This window comes from Excalfactoria chinensis, chromosome 5 (genome assembly GCF_039878825.1).
Source record: "Excalfactoria chinensis isolate bCotChi1 chromosome 5, bCotChi1.hap2, whole genome shotgun sequence".
NCBI lineage: Eukaryota > Metazoa > Chordata > Aves > Galliformes > Phasianidae > Excalfactoria > Excalfactoria chinensis.
In genome coordinates, this window is record NC_092829.1 from 37862859 (window position 1) to 37889892 (window position 27034).

The following is a 27034-nucleotide window of genomic DNA, read 5'->3' on the forward strand; positions in this document are numbered from 1 at the left end:
ACTACACAGTTACTTTCTAACACAACTAATCATGGGTGCAAGGAACTGTTTTTCTCTGGAATGTTTGTTTAGAGCTGATATTCTTTTTCATTTTTACTCCGCAGCAGTGTAACACCTTCAGAAATCTCAGCATCTGAACCTGTGTGTTCAAATATCTTTTACAATCTTTTATTGTCCTTAATTTTATGACTGTGTTAGAAGACATTCCCCTCCGTCACATACATGTATGAAGGATACTTATTTTCCTCTTCTTTTTGCTGTGCCCTCACTTTCTGACTGGAACTTGATATTATTGCAGTATCATGTGAAAGACATCCTTTGTTTACGGTTTGTACTGTATTTATAGCTTTACTGAAGATAAGTTCAGAAGGCTATGACAGTTCTTGTTTGATGGTCTTTCCAGCCTGGCTGCCTGACTGCGTTGTGGATATTTTAGTAGTTGTTTGTGTTAGAACACATGCTCTCAGTTCATCTGGTGTTGCCTCATTTACAGTGCATAGATATCAAAACCCATTAGAGATGATTCCATGGTATGAAAGAGGAGGAGGTGGTTTTGGCCCAGCATACTGCAGTGCTAACTGCTCTAGACACCAGCTGCTGAATAAAAAGGATCTTTTGGTATGCATGGTGCACAGGTGCACTTTGCACTGCTGGGAAATTGTATAAGGAAATGAGTTATTTTTATGTTGAATTGAGACTTTGGCCATATATTGCAAAGGATAAATGGAGCTGATCCCTTTTATTTTTTTTTACAGTTATTTCAGTCCCACTGTTGGGTTGGCTACTAAACAGCATGCTTTATAGACATTTAAACATTCTTTTTAAAAATGTTTATCTGAGAGATACCAGATGCGTTGGTTTTCATCCAAGGCTTCCATAGAAAGCCATAAGCACAGAGAAAATAAAATACTTCCACTGTATTTCTTAGCCAATTACAATACAGGTTCCAGACTCAGAATGGCATTCCTGTGTGTAATGCTGGTTTAGGTAGCGAAGAGTGACTTAATGGGTGCAAAGACTTAATTTGCTCATTTCTGTGTGTCATGTAGAATGACCTACTTTGTGGTGCTGTCTCAGCATAATGTGTTTGGGTGTAGAAGTGTAGGCTTCCATTAAAAATGCTGCTTAGCTAATACAAAGTTCAGTGGTTTCTGTTTTAAAGCAAGTTCTTGTTTCTTTAATTCAAGTTCATTTACTTAAATATATTTGTAAAAAAATTTTTTTTTTCTTTTTTTCAGATTATCAGAGACTGATGACTGTGGCAGAGACCATTACAGCACTAATGTTTCCATTTCAGTGGCAGCATGTGTATGTTCCTATCCTTCCTGCATCACTCCTTCACTTTCTAGATGCTCCTGTCCCTTATCTGATGGGTTTGCACTCCAATGGGCTGGACGACAGGTCTAAGCTGGAGCTTCCTCAAGAGGTGAGAGGAACTTAGATCAATCCATTAAATATTGTACATAATACTGAGAGAAGTGAAGGATGAGCCAAAATATTGGTGTTAACTGTATCAGCCATTTTGGAATTCCAGCTGATGATGATTTGGCGTAGATCTTAGTTAATTTTTTGGAGCTGCCAAAGAAAACCAATAAAATTGATTTAAAAAACAACAGCAAACAAACAAAAAAAACCCCCTCACTGTTTTGAATTTATGATCCCTGATAAAGTAAGACTGGAGTTTTACATGTGCTTTTGTTGTGAGATTACAGAAAAAATGTTTTTCTGGTGCAAAACTTAGCCCTGTTGTGCTAGAAAATGCAGGAAAGTGCAGCATGACCTTACCAGCTATGGACAAAAGTCTCTAGCGCTGTAGGTCGGGTGTTGTGGTTTAATCCTGCAGGTGGCTGAGCACCACATGGTTATTTGCTCACTCCCTCTTTCCCACTGAGATGGGGGAGAGAATCAAAAAAGACAAAGTAGAGCTCATGGATTGAGATAATACTGTTTACTAAGATAGGCCAAAGGAAAATACAAATGATAGTACAAATACATGTGAATGAATGTGTGTGTTATATAAATTCATATATATACATACATATATATATATATATGTATGTATGTAAAAAACAAGTGATGTACAAGCAAGTGTTCACCAGCTTCCAACTGATGCCCAGCTAGCCTCTGAGCAGTGGAAGAGAGCAAGATAAACTCCCACCTTCTTCAAAACTACATCTGCGTGATGTCGTATGGTATGGAATATCCCTTTGGACAGTTTAAGTTAGCTGTCATAATTCTGTCTCCTGCCAGCTCCTCAGCCCCTTCAGTGCAAATGACTTTGGCTCTATACAGTGCTGCTTAGCAGGAAACTAAAAACCTCAGTGGTTATCAGCATTGTTTTTCTTCTAGAACCAAATCATAGCATCATACCAGACACTCTGAAGAGAACAATTCTACCCCAAGCTGAAATGAAGACGTTGAAAAAGTAGCTGTGGTGTACAAATGGGCTTGAATGTGTACTGGAGACTTCAGAGATTCCTATACAGGATACCTAAGTGGAAAACTAGACTGGGAAGAACAAGAGCTCGCTGTTGTTGAGATTTTAATTGTACTTGCTTTAAAAAATGAAACAAGAAAAGACCTGTTGTTTTAATGAAAAGTAAACATACCATTTAAAATATAAATCAGAATCCCAAGTACTTGCTGGTCTCACTAAGTGGAAGTACTGGTCAGTATCTGTGATATCAGTAATTTGATTAGCTAGCTTTAACATACGTTACTGCAAATTACAGGTTCATCTCAAAGATATTTTTCATTATGTTAAGCCTTCAGGAAAGATCACTTTAACGTAAAGAGCCAAATGAGCTCTGGACAAAATTCCCGATGGAGAATCTAACACAGAATATGCTTTACAAAATCACAGAATTGCAAGGGTTGGAAGGGACCTCAGAAGATTGGGTCCAACCCCCCTGCTAAAGCAAAGGTGTCATCATACAACCTTAGAAGAAGGCAGATATGTTCTGTTATATGTACTTAAAGACCAATTTATCATCAGAAACAAAAGTGATATTAGTGCTTAATAGTGCTCATATCCAAAGTTTGGAGTGGATGTGATACTACATGAAATTTTTAGGGTTATATGAGGAACTCAGTTTCCAAGACCTGTCTCTAGGTTTCTGATTTGGAGACACAGTAAGTATTAAGAATCTTCGTCACTTCCTGGAAGGGTGTATAAAGAGCTGTTCTGTGTTCTAATTTATTCTGAGTCCTGGGGAAAAAAGTGTTTTTGGCTTTGTCTTGAAACTTCATAAACAGTATCGCTGTTGCTAATCCATTTACATGGATGGATAGGACTGCTGCTATTAAAGCAGGATCTAATTAAGACAAAGAATAGGAAATTGAAGTTTGATAGAAAATGTGATTAGTGCTTCTCAGTTGAAGAGCACTATGGGAGAATATAATATTGCTATCTGACATAGCAAGGGTGTTATTTATATTGCTCTTAACGTTTAAAGCTAAAATATTTTTACAACATTTGAAAATACAGTCTATCCTACCTGTCAGGTTTGGGCTAAGTCTTCCACACAGATACCATAAAGCTTGATCTAGTTTTCTTGGCAGTCTTCTATGTTTTGGTTACAACTTTTACTCTAAGGAATGCTTTACCTTGGGAGTGTGGAAACTATCTTAGAAGTTGATGCTTTGTTGGATGATGAATAAATTCTTCAGTAAAATAACTCTTATTAGTACAAAATGCAAGTTTGTATTACTAGTTGGTGAGTTCACTGCAGTTCATCGATGACTTGAAGACCCTTACTCCCTATGGCCTTGTAAGATTCTTAGGAGATTTGAGATGTATTGCAGAGTCGAGCTGTATGTCAGTGAAACATGACACTTAAAAGCTAAGCTTGTTTTTATGTATGTTGTTGCTTCTGCTGAAGGGTTTTTCCTCTGTGCATGAGCATCCTTGTGGTTTCTCTAGTGGTTGCATCAGAGGCCTATGAAGAACCCAGAAAAGAAGTTCGAGGCCATGGGAGAAGCAGTGCTAGACCAAGGTGCTGCAGAAATCAAAGAAGGCAGCAGGAACACACAGCTGTTTCAGATGTTGCTAGCAAAATGTGGTTCATGTATCAGTAAAACTGATAAAAAAGAAGGTTAAACTAGCAGTCTTGCAGATCATAAACTAGATACTAAAGTAAGACTGTTTTTTGATGTCTTTGGATTTCCTTTTAAAGAAACTTCTGTGAAGATATAGCAACATATTTTTAACACACAAGTTAATTTGTGCTGTTTCATGCTGTTGAATTTGCTTGTACATCTTCTCACTCTAATGCATGAGGATGGTGGAAAGTGAGATTATTTTGAGTCCAAATAAGCAATGCTAAATTTTCCAGCACTCATTAATTCAAACGAGTAGTATCTAGTTTAAAAAGTTTATGATGCCTTTAATGAAGTCTTCACTTTAATGAAGTGCTCCAAAGGATCTTGGGCAGTAACATTTTCATATAGACAATTTGGAAGACTTTAAAAGCCAACATCCATTTTTCTGTTAATGTAAGACAGTGTGTATTCTCAGCATTCTTATTTCAACAGTTGAAAGGTGAAATTAAATTCTAAATCTGAATAATTTGTGCTTTTTAATTATTACTTGTTTATTCTAGAAGAAAGGCCCCTTTTCCTCTTGATGCCAACACATTTAAAACAGCCTGATTGTGATAATTATTTTGACAGATAATCACTACTTTGTATACATTTTGATGCTATCTGCTGCTGTGGTAGATCCTTGATAATACTGCAGGTTTATTGTCAGATTCTGGTTTGCACTGTAGTCCTGTACTGCAGTATTAAGCAGCTACTTGAGGAGTTAAATTCATGTTGCTGAAACTTGCAGCTGTTAAGTTGTTATACATCACAAATTCTGATTTGATGTGAAGATCAGTAGTGCTGAGGAATGGAAAAGGTCACTGTTTGCTTACAAGAATTCTTTAGAATACAAGCCTACTGTAGATACGTTTTCAACAAGCCATCTCTGCGTGTATATGTTAACATACATTTCACATGTTTTCAGTGAAGTGTGTGGTTATTTACAAGGATGAGACCTGACATCCAGAGGTAGTGCATGCTGTAGAAATACTGTTGCTGAGTGGCTTTTAATCCTTCCGTGCTATATTCAAACAGAAAACATGAGTCATGTTTCAATCTGACTTTTTAGGAGGCCATCTGAAAACCTACATGCAGCTTGTAGTCTGAGCACCCATGCTGGGCAGAATTTGAGTAGTCGTGATTGTGTGATCAGAACTGACTGTTCCATATTGTACTCATGTTGTGTAACTATGTATTAATGTTTAGAATATATTTTCTCTCTGGGATGCCAGTGGGACATGGGGAGTTTACTTATTGTTTAGTGAGTAAGCAGTTCCTCTTCAGATGTCTTTTTGAGAGAGCCTAAATAACTTCCTGCTATGTTTTTTGAACAGAGCTGAAAGGAAGGATATGGGCTTGATGCAGGCATTGCTGGATGCGTATGGGGTTTTGGCCCTTATTGTACTTGAGGTCAAACTAAAGAATTGCAATTGTCCTCTGGCTTTGGAATTGGTGCACATGGTCTAGGTCCTGCTGAGCCATCTGAAAGCTCTGCTGTTTACCTCGTGGCACCAGGCTTTGACATTGGATATATGAACATTCTTGTGTCTGCATTCCTAAGATTTGTAAGATTTTTTCACCTGAACAGTCTATTATTTTTGGTAATAGGAGTTTCTGGAAAAGATGAGCCTTAAGTTAGGACATGGCGCCCTTTTTCCTTAGTGTAGAGTCTCAGGAGGATTCTTTTCTTATGTGAGGATGTTGTGTCCTTTCATATAACAGTGTGCTCTTGAAGGGGCATGTAGCAACTGAAGGTTTTCTTTTTGTCCTAAATTAATACCTTAGCAGTAAATTAAAGAGTATTTTACTGAGGCTTTTTTTTCTTGTCTTGCATTTCAAAATAAATTGAGTTTGAAAGCCCCTCTGTCTTCCCCAGTGCTGCTGTAGCATAAGAACATTGTGAGACTAAATGTTTTGAAGTCACTTACTGGCTGTTTATTTACTTTGGATTTCACTTGTAGAGAAATAATGCTGTTTTGATGCCTCTTGAACTACTTGTGAAGTGTGGTGTCTTTGCTGTTTCTGTTCCTTGGGGATCACATACAGGGATGACCTCAGTCTCCTTAAGCTAAGAGTGGTTAAAGCCTCCTACTGAATCTGCTTTGTTTATATTGCTCAAGGTAGTTCTTTATCTTATGAGCTATGGGTCACTCTGTGAATAAATGTAGTGTCCCAAAAATAGTCTTTATTTCTCTATAGAGTATTGCTGTGCAACATTTCCATGTTTGTAGATGCTTCTGTATAGGGCTAGTACTGGAAAACGTGGTAATAGTTTTATCATCATCAATTGTTATTAATGATTCAAAATGTTTTAACTTACGTGTATTGCTATTAAGGAGAAACTCCTCCAGAAAGGATGTTTAATTGTTGGAATAACTTGCCATATGAGCCCAAATGCTTATAAGTTATTTTACCAAGTATTTAATTTAGCTTTTTATTGGAGGGAGTTTATTTTCAGCCTGTGAACTACAGTTTCCTTGTTAATAAGATCAATATTTTGTCACTCTTTGGCCAGCCACTTTTTAGATAGAACCAAGGCTAAGCAGGAGTGATGTTCTTTGCTAAGGTAAAACAAACAAACAAGAAAGGGAAGTGTTATAGTTTATGTTATAAAGTAGATTTGTCAATGCAGAAAGCAAAAGGGGGAAAAAACTCACGAATATAGGATGAGGTAAATCTTTGAAAGATACATAGCTTTTTTTTAATTATTATTATTATTATTATTTTATTTATTTTTAAATAATGTTTTGAAAGCTATGCAGGTGAGTTTCTGTTCTTTGTTTTTTCCCCCTATCTTTGGTAAACAACAGAGGTTGGAACAGGAGAACAAATCTTGACAATTAGCCCAAGTTTTATTTTATTTTTTTCTCTTGAAATAAAAAAAATCTAAACTTCAAGGAATCAGTGTAGTTCCCAAGTGGTTTACGAAAAACAAACAAAGAGAGAATTTTATTGCAGCTTCTGCAACGTCATGCACCTTTTAGAACGAAATTGACTGTTTTAGATGAGCGGGCTTATAGTATGAGCAACAGTCAGGCACTTATATATGCATGCCTGTGTTAGTTAAAATCTACTTATGTTTGTGTGAACAAAATCTCACACTTGTATCCAGTAGATGTTGCATTCTGATTTGTGCCTAATGAACAACTTTAAGATGAGTTGTGTTTCTTTACTTCTTAGAATATACAGAAATGTAGGCCTCATGGTACTTTGCTCAAAGCTAGCAAGCAAGCTCAGTTATGGCTGGGCCAGGTCTGTTACACAAAATAGCCAAGCATGAAAATGTATCTGATTTTTCTCGCTAGCACCGAACGCTAAGACAAATACAAGGTGACCCTTGTGCATGTTCTAATGTTGTTCTATTCTGAATTAAATCCTAGGCTAACCTTTGCTTTGTGGATGTAGACAACCATTTCATCGAGCTGCCAGAAGACTTGCCCCAGTTCCCAAATAAGCTTGAGTTTGTACAGGAAATTTCAGAGATACTAACAGCTTTTGGAATTCCTCCCGAGGGAAATCTTCATTATAGTGAAAGTGCTTCAAAGATGAAGAGCCTCAGAGCATGTGACCTGGTTTCTGATAAAAGAAATGGGAATGTAGCAGGATCACCTTTGAATTCCTATGAGCTGCTAAAGGAAAATGAGACCATTGCAAGACTCCAAGCACTGGTTAAAAGAACAGGTGTGAGCCTAGAAAAGGTAAGCTATGAAACTACCAGTATGTTCTCAGGACTTGCAGCAACAAAGGTCTTAGAAGTGATGGTAAAAAGGCTGGGTTTGTATTCACTAGAAAGAACATAATTTAACATGTTCACAAACCTTGTGAATGAGATGGATGAGGGATCTGCGGTAACTAGCTTTGTTTGTTTTTGGTTTATTGTAAATTTGTTACTTTCTTATGGTGTATATAGCTAAAAGTGATACCAAAGTTGAAATTCAACCTTTTTTGATGTAGTTACCTTTCTCATTATATATAATTTTACTTGAGCATGATCTGCTTGCCATAGTGCATGAATTATGAATTCTTATGTATTTTATATTATCAAGTCCATGTGATGTCTAAAAAAAAATGCATTTTATTTCATTAGAGAATACTCTGGGCTGTGTAGTGATGAATAGTGCATTATGCTTCTAAGGATTTAGATTGCAGGAAATGGGCTAATAGACGCACAGCTTATTTTGATTGTGCTTATCTATTCATTTCAAAGATGTTACGAATGAACCTGTAACAGTGTGTAGCTTGGACTTAAGTCGCATACATACTTCTGTCAGTCAGATATTCTTGTAAACCCAGAATACCTGACAAAGCACCAGTAAATAAATACACTTCTTTTTCATGTGTGTGTTCTGTTACTTCCTTAGCTGGAGGTGCGAGAGGAGACCAGCAGCAAAAAGGATCTTAAAATTCAGTGTGATGAAGAAGAATTCAAGATTTACCAGCTGAATATTCAAATCCGTGAAATTTTTGCCAACCGCTTCACACAAATGTTTGCAGATTATGAAGTGTTTGTCATCCAGCCCAGTCAGGACAAGGAATCTTGGTTTACAAACAGGGAACAGATGCAAAACTTTGATAAAGTAAGTTATAATAACCAGACAGGTCTATTGAGAAGCTATTTCACCGGGTCATAAAATGGAAAACAGTACTCTTAAAATTGTAATTTCTTCCACAAGTTTGTGTTCCTCAAAAAAGTTGCATACAACCTATGTATTATTCAGGAAAAGTAGATACATAGACACACTTGAATATGCTCTTTTAAGGATGCTGTAAAATAAATAAGTTGCTTAGAAAGTCTCACTTTATGGCTAACACCTGTGTTAGTAGTGAAAACTGTTGGGTTTTTGGTTTCATTTTTAATCAGAAGCATTGCTGAATGTGTTTATGACTTTATTTATGAATAAATGTTCAAAATTCATAAATGAAGTCATAATCCTAGCTTGTCACTTGTGAAACACGAGACTTAGCTCTTCAAATTTTAGTAGTACGTTCTTTATTGGAGATCAGTTAATTGTCATCAGGATATGTAGTGTGGGTGGACGTTATGTAGAATCACTACTTGGTAAAAGGCTAATCAGATTTCCTTCAAGTCATGTGAAAAGATTGTTGTCAGCTTTGAGCCCCTTGAGACGTGTGTAATATTCACACCTGTAGCACAACTGATGTGTGTTGCTGGGTTTCAGTAGTAATTTTTAGAAATTTAAGGGAATACTAAAATCACAACTTAAGAATTACTGCTCTGTGATGTAGGTGATAGTTATGAAGGTGCAGGTCTCATCTTCTCTGTTTTGAAGATGAAGCTGATGTGTGGAATGAAACTAGGCTTTAAATGGTTCCAAAGCACTTTAGTGCACTCTGATTAGATAAATCAGGTTTTGTTGACAGTATCTCTGCAGACTCCCAAACATTCTTATTTTTTGTTGTCTGTTAGGCATCTTTCTTGTCAGACCAGCCTGAGCCTTACTTGCCCTTCCTCTCAAGATTCCTGGAGACCCAAATGTTTGCATCTTTTATTGATAATAAGATTATGTGCCATGATGAAGATGACAAAGACCCTGTTTTGAGAGTATTTGATTCAAGAGTGGATAAAATTAGGCTGCTGAATGTTAGAACACCAACTCTGCGCACATCTATGTATCAGAAATGCACAACCATTGATGAAGCTGGTAAGAGTAATAAGCCCCTTTCTTGAAGCTTTAGAAAATGTAGCTGGTCAGTGCTGTTTGTTGTAGGTATTAGTTTAGTTAAGCAACAATTCATTTTTTTTAAAACGAGCTACGAAGCTTAAGTGATGAACTAAATGTTCTATGGGAAGCTGAGATTAAGTTTAAGTTAAGAAGATAAACATTGTTTTCCTTTTGGTGGTGATTCTGTGATGCTTCATATGCTCACGTATTACTGTACCTGTTAGGGTTCATGAGAAATTTTGTCTCCTCTATTTAAGAGGAGAAATCTACTTGAGATGTGCTCTTAATTGAAGAGATGTGATTATAGATTCATGTCTGCTTAAGAAAGATGTTTAATAAAAAAAACCCTTAACTTTCTTACTATTTCAGAGAAATCAATTGAGTTAAGACTAGCAAAAATAGACCACACTGCAGTCCATCCACACTTGCTGGACATGAAAATTGGACAAGGGAAGTATGAACTTGGATTTTTTCCCAAGCTTCAGTCTGATGTTCTATCCACTGGACCAGCAAGCAACAAGTAAGCTTGAACAATTGATTCTGGATCTCGGAGAGATCATAGAAATAGTATTAAAACAGAGATACTGAAAAGCAAATTCAGTGTTTTCTTTTTTCAAAATGAGAACAGTTCAGAAAGGTGATGTTTCTGTTGGGTATGGCAGATTTTTTGTTTGTTTGTTTTAAGTCTAGACTTCTAATAGGAAATCTACCTTAGAAAACCCAACTATAATTGGGGTTATAATTGGGATAGTTCTGAGTGATGTCTATTTGCTGTTGGCATAAAAGCAGATCTTACTGAAACTCTGTTAAGGGCTAGCAAATGTATTAGGATATCTTCATGTGAAAACTTCATTTAAAGAGGAAAAATATGTAAGTTTTAACTGGATATCATAAAGAAATGGAAAAGTGTCTAACAAATGTATGTAGTCTGATTTTCTGAGCTCCTCTGGTTGTCCAAGGTTGGTTGCTTCTACTGAGATTTTGTATGCACTTGCAGCTGTACTTTATCTTCCACAATTGTACTCAACGTGCTCAATATATGAGACCAACCTTTTATTTTTACCATTACCCTCCCCTTTTCCTAGCTCTCGACATTTGCTGACTAAGTCCTCTGTCTATAGGTGGACAAAGAGAAATGCTCCTGCACAGTGGAGGCGGAAGGATAGACAGAAGCAACACACAGAACACTTGCGTCTTGACAATGATCAGAGAGAGGTAAAAGCTGTTCAACTATAGAGACCTGATTTTATTATTTTCTTCTATTGTTTTTTTTCCTAATTGCCTGAATAATGGTCTGTAACATTCATGGAAAGCCTATAGTTACTTACAGTCCATCTCTGTTTTTCTAGTTCCCCATCCTTAGCTAACCAAAATTACGTAGTTTCTGAATTCTAAGATTTTGGTCATTTTTACCCCCTATCTCAGGACAAAATTTTTCTTCCCCAGCACAGGTGAGTTCCCTGTAAATGTTGTCACACTCACTTAAGTTTTTTAAAAAAGGTGGGAGAATTAATCAAGAGGCGTTTAGTCATTTATTTCCTGTTTCTGTGTAACTTTGTGTGTTTGATGGAGGCAAAATCAGCACCTCCAGAGTGTGTTTTTTTTCATTCTAAAATCAGAAGTATTGTCTTTTGGAATTGCATATTTCTTTATGTGGACCATGAAGGATGTCTTAAGGTGACAAATTGACATGCAACCTTATGCTAAGGTGTGGGAATGTGGACCCAACCAATACCATCAGGTTTGTGTCTGCATATTTTTATGTCACACAGTCTATAAGGTGTTAGTTCTCTTGTTTGCTTTTTCAGTGGATCTTGTATTCAGAGTGTTTCACCATGATATGTCCTTTTCCCTACTCTCATTTGTTGAGCAAAGAAAACATTTGCTATGAAAGGAAGAGACTGGAGGGGGGCTGGTGCTGCACTATTGCAGCATTTCTCTGGATGCTTTTTGCCAGCTCCACTTGTATGTAGTGCACTTACAGAACAGCAGCCAGCACTGTGTAGAGGTAACAACTGTGTTTTGAAGCAGAATAGCTGTATTGGCAGGGCAGAACTCTGATGCTGACACAGCTACTTTTGAAAAAACAACTTCTCATCACTGCTTCTACAGCTGACATGGCTTTTCTATGTGGTGAAGGCATTTTGAAAGATCTGGGTGATTTGGACTCATTACAGTACGGTTTCTGATTAATGTGATACAGTCTGCAAGCTGTTACACTGCATGTTACTATAAGGGTAGTTCTGAGAATAATCTATTTAAAAAATATCAGAATTGATTTGTACTTAGTAACCCCAAATACTTTTAAGAAAAGGTATTTTGTTGAAGATAACATGCTCTTGCCTTGTTGAATATCTTCAGCAAAGAATCACTTGGAATTTTAATGTAATCATGCATCTGTTAGGTTAATATTGAAATGAAATGTATTTCTTTGTTCAGTTTCATCTTTTTTGGTAGTAGTGAGTTTAATTGTCTTTCTAGTGTTACTTATTTCCAGTGTTTTCTCATTGGTTTGTGAAAGCTTGAATCAAGTGTAGTATTATCCATGACCATGCACTAGAAGAATGCCTGTGTAATGGAAAAAACTGCAAGTAATTACTGGTTTTGCTCAGATAACTCAAAAGTATTTTTAATATAGAATTTGCAGAAGTGAACAATAATTGATTTGTAACCTCGTTATTGCTTTTGAAATTACAATATTTAGCATGTGTGAGCTTAGGAGATTTTAATTAGGTAATTGTAAAGATAAAAGACTTTATGCTGTACCTGTTAATTATGATATGCTGCTTCAATGTTCACCCCTTTCCCAGGTGAATCAGAGACTTTCATATTAAGCCCAAAGAATGGGGAGGGGAGCTCTTCTGAGATAAATGCTGAGGATCAAGCTAAGAGGGAGGCAGTGGTTGCAGGATACAATGTTCTCTGTTATAGACAATTGAAGTTTTGAGACAGTCAACAAAAATTCATGTCAGTGAAACCTAGCAGCTTCTAAGTTGCAAATATTTGTGCACAATGGAGGGTGTAGTTTGTAGCAATCTAATGATTGGACATCATCACTTCTTTATTCCTTTCAGCTCTGTTACTTATTATGTTTATTGCCTTGGGAGTTCTGCATTGTATTATGTCTTCATTCTTTTCTCCTTTTCTGTTTTGCATGCTTGCTTTTGTTACTTCCTGCTTACCACGTGCACTTTGTGTGGTTTCTTTGACTTTTTGCTACCAACTTGTCCTGCCAGCACCCGGACTTTTCCATGCCAGAACTTCAGTTGCAGTTATGTTTAGACTGGGACCAGCATGATTGGCCCTTCATGCTCTCTATAAAATCTGTGTCAGAACATTATCTGGTATGTCAAGTGCACAATATGGCTGTAAGCATAATTCTGGATAAAGATGCATAGTTTATGTCAGCTCTTCAGTGCAAGACTGGAAAAAGAGTGATTTCCTTTCTTTGCAAAGGTTGCATTATGTTTGATAAATGAAATTGACTGTTAACTGACTTCTCAGTTGATTGTTATTTCAATGTAAGCTAGATAAGGTTCTTGTTAATCTGAAATATGTACTAATCTTGAGTATTCTGTCAGTGCCTGTATGGAACCTTATCTTTTATTCACAGCTAGCTATGCTCCATCCAATCTGTCATCAGCAGTTTTTCAAAACATTTGTCAAATTCTCCTCTCTGGGGTAAAAACAGTGATAACACCTTGATGGTAGAAACAGGAGCGGCGGCGTTCTTTCAGATACAGTCCAGAAGATGATTTTGCTCTAAACAAAAATGCTACTGTCAGTATTTTTCAGCTGCTTCCTCAAAGTCTGAGGTGGTGGGAAAGAAACAGGAGATCTGTAGAAATGAGTACGGGTTTCACATGTTGTGCGAATCCAGGCAGAGTTTTCTTGCAGTCCACCTGTATATAGGCCATAGTCTGCCATTTGAATTGTCTTTGTGTGGGTAATTATTACAAGCTCGCATTCTATAGGGGAAAAAATAAAATAGTGTAACTATTTTTAGTACTAGAGGGATTCACTGAATTTCTATGCATCTGAATATCCTCAGCAGTTTGTATTGTGGTTTTGTTATTCTGTAATGTGTGTTCTAATACTGGTCAACATAAGTGGAGATTTGATCTCCAGTGAAATTGCACATTAGAAGTCCCTGCCCAACGTTACACTGAATATAAAGAGGGGGCTCTTCTGGAAGAGATTGTGATCCATTCCTCCTCATTGTACTGAGGTGGGTTGTAAGGTTGTAAAGATGGATTTACTTTCTCTTGGTGCTATAGTCTCACTTGCACTTTTATCTGTTTTTATCAATTTTCTGCCCTAATACAGAAGTATATCCAAGAAGCCAGGAATCTGGGCAGCACTATTCGGCAGCCAAAGCTGTCAAACCTCTCTCCATCAGTAATTGCACAAACTAACTGGAAGTTTGTAGAAGGCTTGTTGAAGGAATGCCGAAATAAGGTAATTCGGAGTACTTCTGTTCTCATATCTGCCTTTGAGGGCCATCTTGTGGGCAGTACCTTTGAACTGTCAGCTTTTCTGCCATGTGTCTCAGCTTTCTCTGTTTACCCAGTTTGTGTAGTGGTGAGAAATTCATGAGGAGAGAACATACTTAAAAATTCAGCTAGAAGAGGAAATTGATCAAGTAGGCAGACTTAGAGTGGAGAATGTAAAATGATAGATTGAGTATTCTGGTGAGTCTTTATCATTCTGCTGACTATGTCTATTTTAGCATATTTAATTTATCACAAATGAGACTATATTATTAATCAAGAAAGAGTATACCGGAAGTGGAATTTGTCATGAAAACCCAGAGCTGTGTTACAGGGTCTTGCTGCTTGGCAGTTAGTATGTCAACTTTTGGCCTGCTGTTCTGATTATTCAAATTACTCACCCTTGTGAGAAAGTTGGCTCCACAGCAGTTGACACTGGTGCTGCTTTGGCTTGAAAAAAGGATAAAAGAGATGAAGTCCAGCACAAGTTATTACATATGGTTAGTTATTCTACGAAATCATTGTTATTGTATGCTCCCTTGTTTATTTAATAAATGTGAGTAATCTTAGAAGATACTTTGAAAAGAACTAACTCTCTTTGCGTCTTCATTTTCAAGACCAAGAGGATGCTGGTTGAAAAAATGGGACGAGAAGCTGTGGAGCTAGGACATGGTGAAGTGAATATCACAGGTGTAGAAGAGAATACCCTGATAGCAAGTCTGTGTGACCTCTTAGAAAGGATATGGAGCCATGGTCTGCAAGTCAAACAGGTGAGAAACGAGTATTCTTACATGCTCCTGAGTGTACTTACATAAATTCACACTTTTCTGTTTTCTGTTTTCAGAGGGTACTTGGTGTGTGTATGTAGATGTATTAAATACTTGGGCACCTCTAGTATATTTCAGTATCAGTCAGCAGTCTGTTATGTATCAGTCTGTCTCAACATTCTGCTCTGAGGAAGGTTTAAGTACGCATGCAGACGTGTTCCATAGATGACTTTTTAAAAGACTTTCTTTCCATTTAACCTGTTTGTTTTGTTTTGTGGTGGTGGTTGTTGTATTTAATAGAAATATATCTGTGTTCTCAATACTTTTGTTATTGAAGTTGCATGGGATTTAATGCAGTGTATGCTAAAGGCATGGGGAACTTCATTTTGTGAAGAGTAATTCGGTTTTTAAAAGTAAAAACCATGCTACTTTGTTGATGAATGGTCTAGAGATAGTTAAAACCACTAGTTAGAGGGGTTGTTTTTCATGTGGAACAAGTAGCTGGTTGTCACTATGTGGGATTAGGTGGAGTTTTAAGACCTTTATCCTCTCCTCATTTGTACAAATGCATAACAAGGAAAGTGATGATTTGTAACCTTTCTCTTTCCTTTTCCTTTTTATTTTATTTTTTTAAAGAAATATTTGCAGATTAAGTGTACATAATCCAGACAACTGTAATTCAGTATTTCTTTCACCAGCACTCAAGCACCAGTGTTTAAATCTGCTCTCCTTCAGAATTTTATAGCAGTAGTTTCTCTATGTGAAGATTTATCATGTGACTCTCTCCCTTCCCTCTTGTATATTACTTAGGATAGAAGCTGTACTGCTTTCGTCTTAGAAGACAGAGCATCAGTATACTCTGCTTCAACTCAGATTTGGGCCTTTCAGACCACCAGACGGCCAACCCTACATAAGGTTAATGCTTTGGATTGATTGCAGATGTTGGCAAACAGTGCTGAATGGTGGAATAAATAGTGATGGAATATAATAGAGGCCTGATGGAGGAAGTGCTGTGTGTCTAATACTATGATCCACAGTAAAAAATACGCTACTCATTCTCTGTGTAGTCTGGCCTTTATTAAATATTCAAAGCTGGCTGTTTCATACATTGATTTTACTTTATTTTTCAATAGTGAGCCAAGGAAGACTCTTCTTTCTCTACTGATGATAGTAATGAGGATGTTTTTTCCTTCTACCAGTCCCTGCTTTTACCTCTTCCCTCCCAATGACCCCTTAGAGTCCAGCGCTTTCTACCTACTGATTTTTCCACATGCAAAGTGAATCTGCACCTTCCTTTGCCCAAAGCAATGTGGGGTGTGTTGTAGAAGACCTTGGTTATTCCCCTGCCTGTTTTCTGTCCCACCACTTTCCTTAGGCTGTCTTCCTTTTCCCCTTTAGAAATAGTTGGCATCATCATTGCTATTTGAAGTTAAAGGAGAGTAACATGATGGTAAAGGAAGTGGGCAGATATATACTGCATGAGTTCTTACATTCATCACGATTGTTGACATCTATTTGCTGCAGGATCCTTTGTTTGCTACTTTATGTGATCTGTTGCAGTTCTCTTTGCCATGGCAGCAAGATGCTGAATACTAGATTCTGCATGTGTATGCTTATTCAAATAAACACCATTTTCGATGCAACCATTCCCTGGTGATATTTTCATGCTCTCTTTTATATTTTTATAAGACTCACAGTTTTTGGCTTCCTGTGTCGGATCTGTCAGGTATTGAGGCACTGAGCTTCTCTGAACTCTTCTTATAGCTTCACCACTAAATGCATATTTGTAATAAATTTCTCTCGACACAGATGTAAAAGGCAGTTTCTGCTTCATCTTCTGGAGACATGCTGCTTCATTTGGGTAGATGTAATGTCTTGAAATAAGCCCTTAGTAGTATTGTAGTGAGCTGTGGGGTTGAACTGGTTAAAGATATTCAAAGATTTAAGTTATTTGTTGTTATTCTTTAACTTTCAGAGTTGAGTTCTAGTTATAGCACTTCAGGAAAGTGCTCATGTGATTTTTAGATGACATTGATAGTACTGAATGGACAACTCTTTCTTTGCGGTCATGGTTTCTTTCTGCACAAAATTGTAAATAAAAGCCTGGCTTTCTAATGGCAAAATTGCTGAACATTTCTACCTAACACAGTAATTTAGGAAGATAATAGCTAATAGTAATGAATTTCCTTTGTATATCAGTCCAATTCATGTGCTGGAGGGACCCTGCTCAATTAATACTGCTTTCTGTAGCTTTGAAACCTTTGATTTATCATGCAGATTATTTTAGGATGAATCCAAGAATCTTAAAACGTGTCCATGAAAAATTTCCTGCCTTCTATTTTAAGCCACCAGAGGTCTGAGGAAGCAACATAATGTGCAAGATGCACCTTTGAGCATTATTTGTCAGATTTGTCTTGAGCTAAATACTGCATCCCAGACTTTAGACCTTTTATGAGGCATAGAACTGCAGCCTGTCTTACTGACCAGCTCTTGTCTGTCTTGTTTTGTGTTTGTGTGTGTGTTGTTGGATTTTTGTTGTTGTTTTTCTTCGTTACTGTGCTTGTAATTATCTAGGTTGTTTGCTTGATGAAATTGAGAGAGATCTTATGAGATTCTGAAAACTGACAGCATGCATCTGTAGCCCTGAATTACCCTGAAGGGAACAGATGTGCAAAAGACTTGGTCTGAGTATGAGATAGTTTACTCAGTCTGGTTCTGTGTCTCTTGCCACCTCACTGATGGATGTTCAGGGAGGGAGAACTGCATAAGAATGGTGACAGTCTCAGATTGAAAACTCTGCTTATGCATTAATTATTATAAGGCTTTAAATGTTTTCATGTAGTGTCAACAACCAATGACAAATGAAGCTCAGCTGACTTTTCCCTGTTATTGGAGTCATTAGATCACAATATTTTTGACTCTGCTTTTCTTTCTAATCCTCTTTAAAGCTCCCAAGTACCTGCAACTTTTGTCTTTTTGTGTTTGTTTTTAAATAAATGAGAACAAACATATTTAAAGCTGATGCTTTCTGTGATGATTTAAACTTTTTTATTCAGCTAGTAGTTATTTCTTTTGAATTGAGGTCCCATATGATGCAGTAACTAATATATTTTTGATTATAGGGAAAGTCTGCTTTGTGGTCTCATCTGCTACATTACCTTGAAAACAGGCAGAGGAAAACAACATCAGGCAGCTTCAGTACCTCAGGTAACTTCTAGTAGAAGACGATAATAAAAAGAAAGAACTACAAAGATCTGCTTGCAGATTTACACCATGGAAATTGTTTCCCTGGACGTAGCCTTCACTTAATGTAACTGTATCAAGTATTCTGTTTGCTGCAGAATTAATATGGACATGGTGTATTGTCTCATTATATCTTGTGAAAAGTAAACTTATTGGATTGAGACTACTTATTTGTGATTGCAGTATTCAGATACCGGGAATATCTGGTGCTTCAGAGATGCATTAAAATGCTCCAGTGTAATATCCTCACAGTCACTGCCTGATTGGCAAAGCATGCTGTGTCATAGATGTGAACACATGGAAGCACAGAATTGTGTTGTACTGTATTAAAAAAAAGAATCATTACAAAATTCAAAACACACTTATGCCAAATTTTACAATGCATTTCTTAAGTGTTGTATTAAAAGTAATATTGCACACAGTATCTGTTGGTTATGTTTACCCAGTTGGAGACATAAGGTGTAATTTGTGGACAGAGCAATGGGTTTTTGGCAGGTGTTGGGTTGTTTGTTTGTTTGTTTCAAGCAAATTGCTTAGCATGACTTACATGCCCAAGGCCCAGAAGGTATTAGGATCTCCTGAATGTCTCTTGTTCTTGAACACAGTACTTTTTTTAATGTATCAGATGGAAGGAAGCACCAGTCTTAGGCTTTCTAACTGTCAGAGAGTCAGGTTTGGGGACTGTAATACGTGGCATGATTCTAGAGTGAAATTTGATAAGAGTAGTAATGTTGCTTAGAACACAAAATGTGCTGGTTTAAAAACCAGTGGTGTTACAGGAGTGTGCAGATTGGTTGAACGTACAGTTGTGGTGTAAAACACGTTGAACACAGTTTTCAAGTCTCAGCATTGCCTTTCAGTTTGACCATGTGGGAAGAAAATATGGTAGACTGTTGAAAAAGGTACTTAACTGGTCTTTATCTTAAGCTAGCTGGTGTCGTACCAGTTTCAGCTGAACTGGATCTTATTAATGCGTTAATGCTCAGCATGTGCTGATCTGTATAAGCATCTTTTGTAGGTATTATATACTTTTTTCATTAGTAATGGAAATATGCCGTGATACCCTTGCAAGGCTGTAAATCACCAAGAAGAAAAGAATGCAGTAGGGACCACTGCTTATGAGTTGTAATTTTAAAATAAGTGCAAAAAACAAGCAGACAAAAAACCACCCCAAAAAACAATTCCCACTCCCTTTCTACGTGTGACTTGGTATGAAATTACCTTTTTTTGTATTGATTTAAGAATCTTTAGATGGATTTCTACTAAAAGGAAATTCTGTTCTTTTGGATCTAGGAATAGTTCTTGATTCAGAAAGAAGAAAGTCGGATACCAGTCCAGGCATGTCACCTCTCAGAATCTCCCTGGTCCAGGATATGAGGCGAGTCTGAGTTATTAAAAACAGTGCAAACAAAAAACTCCAAGAGATGTGCATACGTATATTTGTGCGTTATGTTTGATGTATGAGAAAGGCTGCATGTTTCATACAGCAAAATAGGGAAATGTGGGTGAGAACCTGCTGAAACGTTTTAAAAGTCCATAGTGCAGCCTTTTCACTAACTTCTACAAATGCATATTTCATACTGAGGAGACTTGACATTGTCATATTTGCTAGTCTATAGAGATCACCTGAATCAGTTTTTGTCTTTTCATAATATTCTGTATTGTTTTATTTCCATAGAGACGTATTTTCGTAGTCATTTCCAAGTTGACTGCGTAGCTTTGAGCTAAGTTTTGCTTGTGAGTGAAGAAAGCAGTTTAAAGAACTTGTTTAATGTAAAAAACCAAAATGGATGTGTCTAACATTAGCTGTTGTGGTGTAAATAAGCACGCTTAACTGACTTCTGCTACATGGCCATTTTTTCAGTTCATCAAAAAACAAGATGCAGAACTTCTAAATTCAGCTTGAAGAGCTTCCTTTTTCTTTGCCGAAATCTTTTTTTTTTTTTTTTTTTTTTTTTTTTTTTTTTTTTTTTTGGTAGGAAGAAATGAACTGAGGTTTTTCAGGGGTCTTGCTTGTCTTTTCAAAGCATACCCTTTGTGTGTTTTATGTTAGAAAAGCTACTATTGAGCATTATTGAGCATTGAAAGACAGTATTTAATTTTCCAAAGCATGCTGACATAAATATTGCAGTGATAAGGTCCTTAAATCACGTGAGGCAATGGGGACTGCTTTAGAATTTTCTTAATAGGGTACTGCACTGCAGTTTTTTTTCCTTTTGAGATTCTTATTCTTTTCCAGCTAGATAAGTGAACAGTTGAGCTATTGTTGAATATTAAGGCAACCACATCTCTTTTTCCAGTAGATTGCCTGGTATTTTGCATTCTTGGCAAAATCCATTTTCAGCCTTGCTTGGCTCAAAAGAGCTTTGAAAATTCTGGGTAATGTTTTTTTTCTTCTTTCAGGCATATCCAAAACATCAGTGAAATCAAAACAGATGTTGGCAAGGCCAGAGCCTGGGTTCGTCTCTCTATGGAAAAGAAGTTGCTCTCTAGGCATCTAAAACAGCTACTTTCAGATCATGAACTCACAAAGTAAGATGATTTCTCTTGGGCAAAGCTTTTAAATTTAATTCTTTTTTGTGGTTTGATGTTGCAGACCCTGAAATGTCTGTTCTTTCATCTGCTTAGCGGTGTGCAGAAGGAATGGCACAAACCAGCCTTTCAAGTGTGTCCCTGTACTAGTGTATGAGTTGTTTGGTCATGATGATGTAATACTGGGGTTCTTCAGATATGTGATCAGTTCTGTCAGCTGTAGACTTTCTGCAGCTTTGAGCTGAGAACTTGAAAAATTTCTAGGGGCTCAGGGCTTATTACCAAACTCAATTACTTTGCTGAGTCAAGGTTTTATCTTGGTCCTCTTTCTGTAACTGTAGAGTATACCGTTTTGTTTTCTTTCTTTAGATTGTTTGTCCTTTTTCACAGTGCATGACAATGAGCAATCATCTTCTTTTATAATTATTGACCAATGCTATTATTATTTACTGACTCCATAATTAACAGAAATAGTGATGGTTGTCACATGCAGGTGACCAACTTTAAAAAGTATTTTCCAATCAAAATTAGCACTTGTGATTTCTTGTAAAATCTTGTCAAGGTTTCATAGTTGCAGGTTTTGCAGTTAATTCTCTAATTTGAGTGAGATATCTAAATTTCCATTTACAATGCATTTTTCTGCATATAGGGTCTCTTCTTGTGAAAGAAGGCTATAGAGCTACATCCGTTGATATATCCTTGTAAAAGAAGTTGCAGTTCTCTGGTGTTGCAGTCCTTGAGAAGAATTTGCAACCCAGGAGACAGGAAATAGTAGGAATTTAAGTCACTTCAGCACACATATGATTTTAGTTATCTCAGGATCTCCAAAGTATGCAGATTTTTGGCTATCTCATCGTTATTTTCCTAAAGACAATTAAAAGGAGCATTAGATTCATCTTTTTTTTTAATAAGTATACCCATAGACCTTGCTTTCAGGCAGTGTCAAGTAGTGTGAAACATTGGTCTGATGCACTTGGAGATTTCAGACTTAGTGTCTGCATAGCTTGACGTATTGAATTCTGTTGTCCCTACCAGTATCATTTTTCTTTTGTAATTGCTTGCACGTTCCTCGTAGTTTACCTAATAAATATGCATAATAGAAAACATTTCACTAGAAGAATCCTGTTACTATGACACATGATTTGTTTTGCTTTGTCAGGAAGCTCTACAAGCGTTACGCATTCCTCCGCTGTGATGATGAGAAAGAACAATTCTTATATCATCTCCTGTCATTCAATGCTGTTGATTACTTTTGCTTTACCAATGTTTTTACAACAATCTGTAAGTATTTGCTTTCCCTGGAACTCTGATCTCTAGATTTGCTTGAGTAGTTACTCGGATTTATAAACAATTCTGAGCCATGTTGTTTCATACAGTTGTTGTATTTTCAACACCAGATTGCACCAGAACTCTGCAATGCAGAGCCTTGCTTATAAGGTAATATAACAGAAAACTTTTGCAAGGTTTATTTTGCAAGCAGAGAGATAAGCAGAATAGTTTTTGGTCTTGTGGACAGATGCTGGACAGTGCCACAGTCTGGTCTGCTGGATGCTCTTCAGTTGTTACTTTAAGGCTATCAGCACAATGAATTAAAAAACATCTCTAATGCCACAAGCATCAAACTTGTAAGAAAATCTTACCACCAAGTGCTTTCTTGAGAACACTGACAGAGATGTTGAGAGAGAAATGTATTAAATACCTCAGCTGAAAAGCCCTAACTATAATCTATTTATGCACTATAAAATAAGGGCAAATGGCCAAGAAACGCATTGACTGTTCAGGTAATTGGGTTTTGTTACAGAAATAGTTTGGTTAATAGGGGGCCATGTGTGAGATACTAGGTGATTGAAGAGCATATGTATTTCCTTCTGTTTTCTGGGTCAAAGAAGGGGCTGTAACTTAGGTGGTGTATTGATTCAGGTCCCCTGGTTTACTGGTGCCTGAAATCTTGGGGGTGTGTGGTACCAATTGAAGAGAGAGAAACTATATATTGATTTTGTTGTTTGTTTGTTTTAAATGAAAGCATCTTCAAGTTAGCATAATTAAGAGCAATGGGGTATAGAGAAATTTGGAGCATTATAATGTATTTTCACTGAAAAAGTTTAGCCACAGTACTGAATACTCCTGCAGGCAAGCCCTGTAAGCCGATTTGTTATTAGCTGAGTGGGAATTCGTGTCAGTTGTACCATGTGTATGTACACACACACAGTAGCAGACAATTGGGAGCTGGGCATTAAGTTGTGTGCTGAGCTACAATGTAGTCCTGGATATGTGGAGACTGTCTTTACTTCCTCCCCTCTAAGCTGGATACAAGTATCCATCCATATTTCTTCTGTCATTTGATAGTGTTTTGCTATCAGGTATACTTTTTGATCACTGTTATATGTACGTTTCTTGATTGTCAATCAGTCTTTAGTGAGCAAACGTTAGTATGATTAAATAGGAACTCTTCCGTTTGTGATTTTTGCTTTGTTTTTAATGTTCCATGGCAGTGCAGAGTTACTATCTCTTTCCTATTTGTTAAAGAGGTTACATAATTATCCCTTTCCCTTTTCAGAAGTATTATTTTTTTCTTGTGTTTGCAGTGATACCGTACCACATATTGATTGTTCCTAGCAAGAAACTTGGTGGCTCCATGTTTACAGCCAATCCTTGGATATGTATCTCAGGAGAACTGGGTGAAACAGGAGTCTTGCAGATTCCCAGGAATATATTAGAAATGACTTTTGAGGCATGTATTAAACAAAATAAGAATGCTTTAAATGTTCTTTTTATTCAGTTCTGAACTCTCCCCTTGCTGTATCATCCTAGTGTACTTTTCATGTCTGTGGTCTGTATGTGGTTAGTCACATATGCCTCCTGTGCCTGTACATAGCAGATTTTATCTGTAGATAATATCATGTTCAGAGAAAATGACTGATGATTCCTTACTGTATTGATAGATAAGATTTCTGAAAAGATGTAGTTTATCCCGTACCCTTTCTGCTGATCAAAACAGTATTAAAAAAACTAAACACAACGATGCAACAATGAACAAAAATAAAGCAGCTGATCCTTAAAAAGCTCAGAATCAGTCATTCAGTCAGAAAAGGAGAGTCATGTTTCTGATGGCACATCTCAGCGTGTTCTCCAGTAGTTTACTTATCCAACATACCGCTCTCTCCTTCTGTTTATTCTGACTGGTTCTTTGTTTAATTTGCAGTGCCAGAACTTGGGAAAACTGACCACAGTGCAAATAGGACATGATAATTCAGGGCTGTATGCCAAGTGGCTAGTGGAGTATGTTATGGTCAGAAATGAAATAACAGGGCATACTTACAAGTAAGTATCATGCTGACATTTTCTGTTGGGTAAGTAGAATTTATGCAGGAAGGTGGCATAGAAGGGCTTGTTTGCTTAGAAAGGTCTTATCTCCTGGGACTCCATCTACAGAAGCTTCTACCTGAAGATGTATAAAGGTCATTTAGCTTCTGGCATTAAACAAATCATGACTCTTACAAAATTAAACAGAGTTTTCAGTTTGCACATGCTCTTGCCTACCCTCCAAGCATTGGTAGAGAAGATGAGTTCACTGCTGTGCATCTTTAAAAGAACGTGCCTTGAGCCTAAGGGAGAAATAGCAAGTTACAGCTTGCTGCTTACCAAACATGGGTGGTGTTTTGAATTAAAGTTGAGCTCTCTAATTGTTAGAGAAGAAGGTTTTTGAACACAAGCTGTAACACAGTGGCTAATGAGTGTTTGCACAGTGAAAGTAAGGGAACAAAATTTGCAGTAGGGATTTAAACTCATTTGTTTTAAGTGCAGCATGGTTTGATGCCTTGTCCTTTGTTTAGAGAAACTGTCAGGCTCATGTTGAGGAGAAAATGGTGGATAGGTCCACTCAGTTCTTCATGAGAGCTTATTTGTGATTAAACAAAGAGGCAAGATTATATTTTTGGATGCCATTCAGTTTTCTGATTGGGCTAGTTAAACAGACATAAACACTGGTTCTCAGAAAGTGCTGATGAGCTAGTGAGCACAAGTGCTTTCTTGGTATCCCAATTTCAATACATGTGTTGGTGTTCTGGTACATCCATATATGTTTTTGGTTTGTTTTTTTTTTTTGTAGCTTGCCTGCTGTGTTAAGTATTCAGTAAAAGCATAGCTGTATTTGCTACCCATCAGTTCTTGGTAATGGGTCTTCTCTTTCTTCCCTCTGCAGCCCCCAGATCATGTGCTGCATGTAAGACATGAGGCAAATTCTGCCACTGTTGCTTTGCAGGTTGTCTAGTGCCAAATTTATGATGAACCCGGAGCAGAAAAACTGTTTTACTTTTGCTCCCCCTGCTGGCAAAAGCCGGATCAAATAATTTGTTTGTTTGTTGTTAGATGAGTGGAGTATTTCTAATAATAATCGTAGCAGAATTTGGATTTTGTGCAATTGCAGTTGAAAGTCTTTGGCGTGGAATTGAATCTCGATTGACAGACTCGATCCAAATATCTGCTCTTTGTTCTCAGGTTTCCCTGTGGAAGATGGCTTGGAAAGGGAATGGATGATGGAAGCTTAGAGAGAGTCCTGGTGGGAGAGCTGCTGACATCCAACACTGAGGTTGATGAGCGGCAGTGTCGAACCCCTCCTTTGCAGCAGTCACCGAGCATGATCAGAAGATTGGTGACTATATCACCAAACAATAAGCCAAGTGAGTGTTGGGGATTGCCTTGTAAGGTCCTGCATTGCTACTTGTAGAAAGCTGCTTGCAAGCAGAACTGGAGATTTTCTTCTTGGTCAGGACCTGTGAAACTCACTTAGCACAGTTGATCTGCTCTGAGTCTGGCTAACTTCTGAGACAGAGCAGGTTGCTCAGGATTTTAGGCACTCAAATTCCAAGTCCAGGTGACTCTGGACTCCTTCTCCTCAGCTGCTTGCTGGTATTTTCTATATTGTCCTTCCTTTGTGAAGTGAGTGCTATGGAGGAATATGGAAATTTGTTGTCATGTACTTCATGGTCGAGAAAGTCCGTTAGTTGTTTCTATTCATGAATATCAGTTTTCTGTTGTTTTTCTGCTTTCATTTTCCTCCTGACAAGTTGGTTATTTTGCACCCAGGCATGCTTGGGTTTACAGAAAACCATCACAGGATGTATTTCCAAGATGCTTGTGGTCAAAATCAAATATCATTTCCATTTTTCATCTTTGGGCTCTGGTCTGAAAATTCATATAATACATGACTACCATTTCCATCTGTTGTGTTGAAACACCATAGTTACAATTTTGATATATATATATATATATATCTCCACTTCTACTTCTTCCACATTAAATAAAAGTAGAGTTGGATTTCCATTGCCAATAAACCAGCACCTTATCTCTAGCAGCATAGGTTGTGTTGGTTCACATATCTTCTTTTTTGTGATATACACGTATCCATCATGCACAGGTTTAATTTTTGAAGTGTTTCTAAAGCAATGGGAAATATTTTTGTGTTTTGCAGAGTTAAATACTGGTCAGATACAAGAAGCTATTGGTGAAGCTGTCAATGGCATTGTTAAGCATTTTCACAAGCCAGAAAAAGAGGTGAGGAGTTGTCGTCTGTGTAGTGGCACTCTTGTCTTTAAACTCATGCTATTGTTTGAGAATATACAGTACAAAAAAAATCTAAATTGAACGAACAGCCATCTTTGCTTGAAAATTTCTTAAGTAGAGCAAAAATGGGATGCTGAAATGAAGTTGTTGGAATAGTGTGATTTTTGCTGCTATCTGGAACATTCTGTTAATTAAATGTAATATTCTGGTATCTGAAGTTGAATGGATATTCTGCCTGAGATTCTACCTGTACCACTGTCAGGGATGTTGGCTTCAGTCTGGGTTAAAAGACATTTTTTCATCTGCATTGACTGCCAAGAAGGCTTCTTAAATCTCTTTTGCATTATATTGGCTACTTATAACATGAAAGCCCATGGACCATTTAAAGCAAACTAAACCAAACCAAGAAATGCCAAAGAATAACACCAGAAATGCTTTCAAAGACTTTTACACTTTTAAGTTGTCTATGTAATTACTTCAGCTGGCACAGCAAGATGTTTCTGGATACAAGCTTGAAAAATGTGCCTTTCTTGAAGAGCTGGAGTCCATCTTTTCTGAGAAGTAGCAGTACATGCTGGCTACCATATGCATATCCCTTGGACCTTATTAATCTTTGCATGTGGATCTTTCCATTTGTTCTGTGCATACATTTCCTAAGTTCAACTAGCGCAGC

General features: G+C 37.2%; 1 protein-coding gene across 4 annotated transcripts in view; it reads left to right on the plus strand.

Moving 5' to 3' along the window:
* DENND5A (DENN domain containing 5A) overlaps positions 1–27034 on the plus strand; it is a 55258-nt gene that overhangs the window by 21707 nt on the left and 6517 nt on the right. For 2 of the 4 annotated variants that reach the window (XM_072339073.1, XM_072339070.1), the window contains 17 exons: positions 1239–1426; positions 7464–7781; positions 8445–8660; positions 9512–9746; positions 10137–10287; positions 10889–10982; positions 14094–14225; positions 14875–15027; positions 15835–15939; positions 18147–18231; positions 19561–19645; positions 20671–20799; positions 21959–22080; positions 23385–23530; positions 24002–24120; positions 25297–25478; positions 26270–26352. In XM_072339073.1, the coding sequence (XP_072195174.1) occupies positions 1239–1426; positions 7464–7781; positions 8445–8660; positions 9512–9746; positions 10137–10287; positions 10889–10982; positions 14094–14225; positions 14875–15027; positions 15835–15939; positions 18147–18231; positions 19561–19645; positions 20671–20799; positions 21959–22080; positions 23385–23530; positions 24002–24120; positions 25297–25478; positions 26270–26352 (2543 nt within the window). The remainder of the gene's footprint in view (positions 1–1238; positions 1427–7463; positions 7782–8444; positions 8661–9511; positions 9747–10136; positions 10288–10888; positions 10983–14093; positions 14226–14874; positions 15028–15834; positions 15940–18146; positions 18232–19560; positions 19646–20670; positions 20800–21958; positions 22081–23384; positions 23531–24001; positions 24121–25296; positions 25479–26269; positions 26353–27034) is intronic. The other 2 variants (XM_072339071.1, XM_072339072.1) reach the window with 1 other exon arrangement.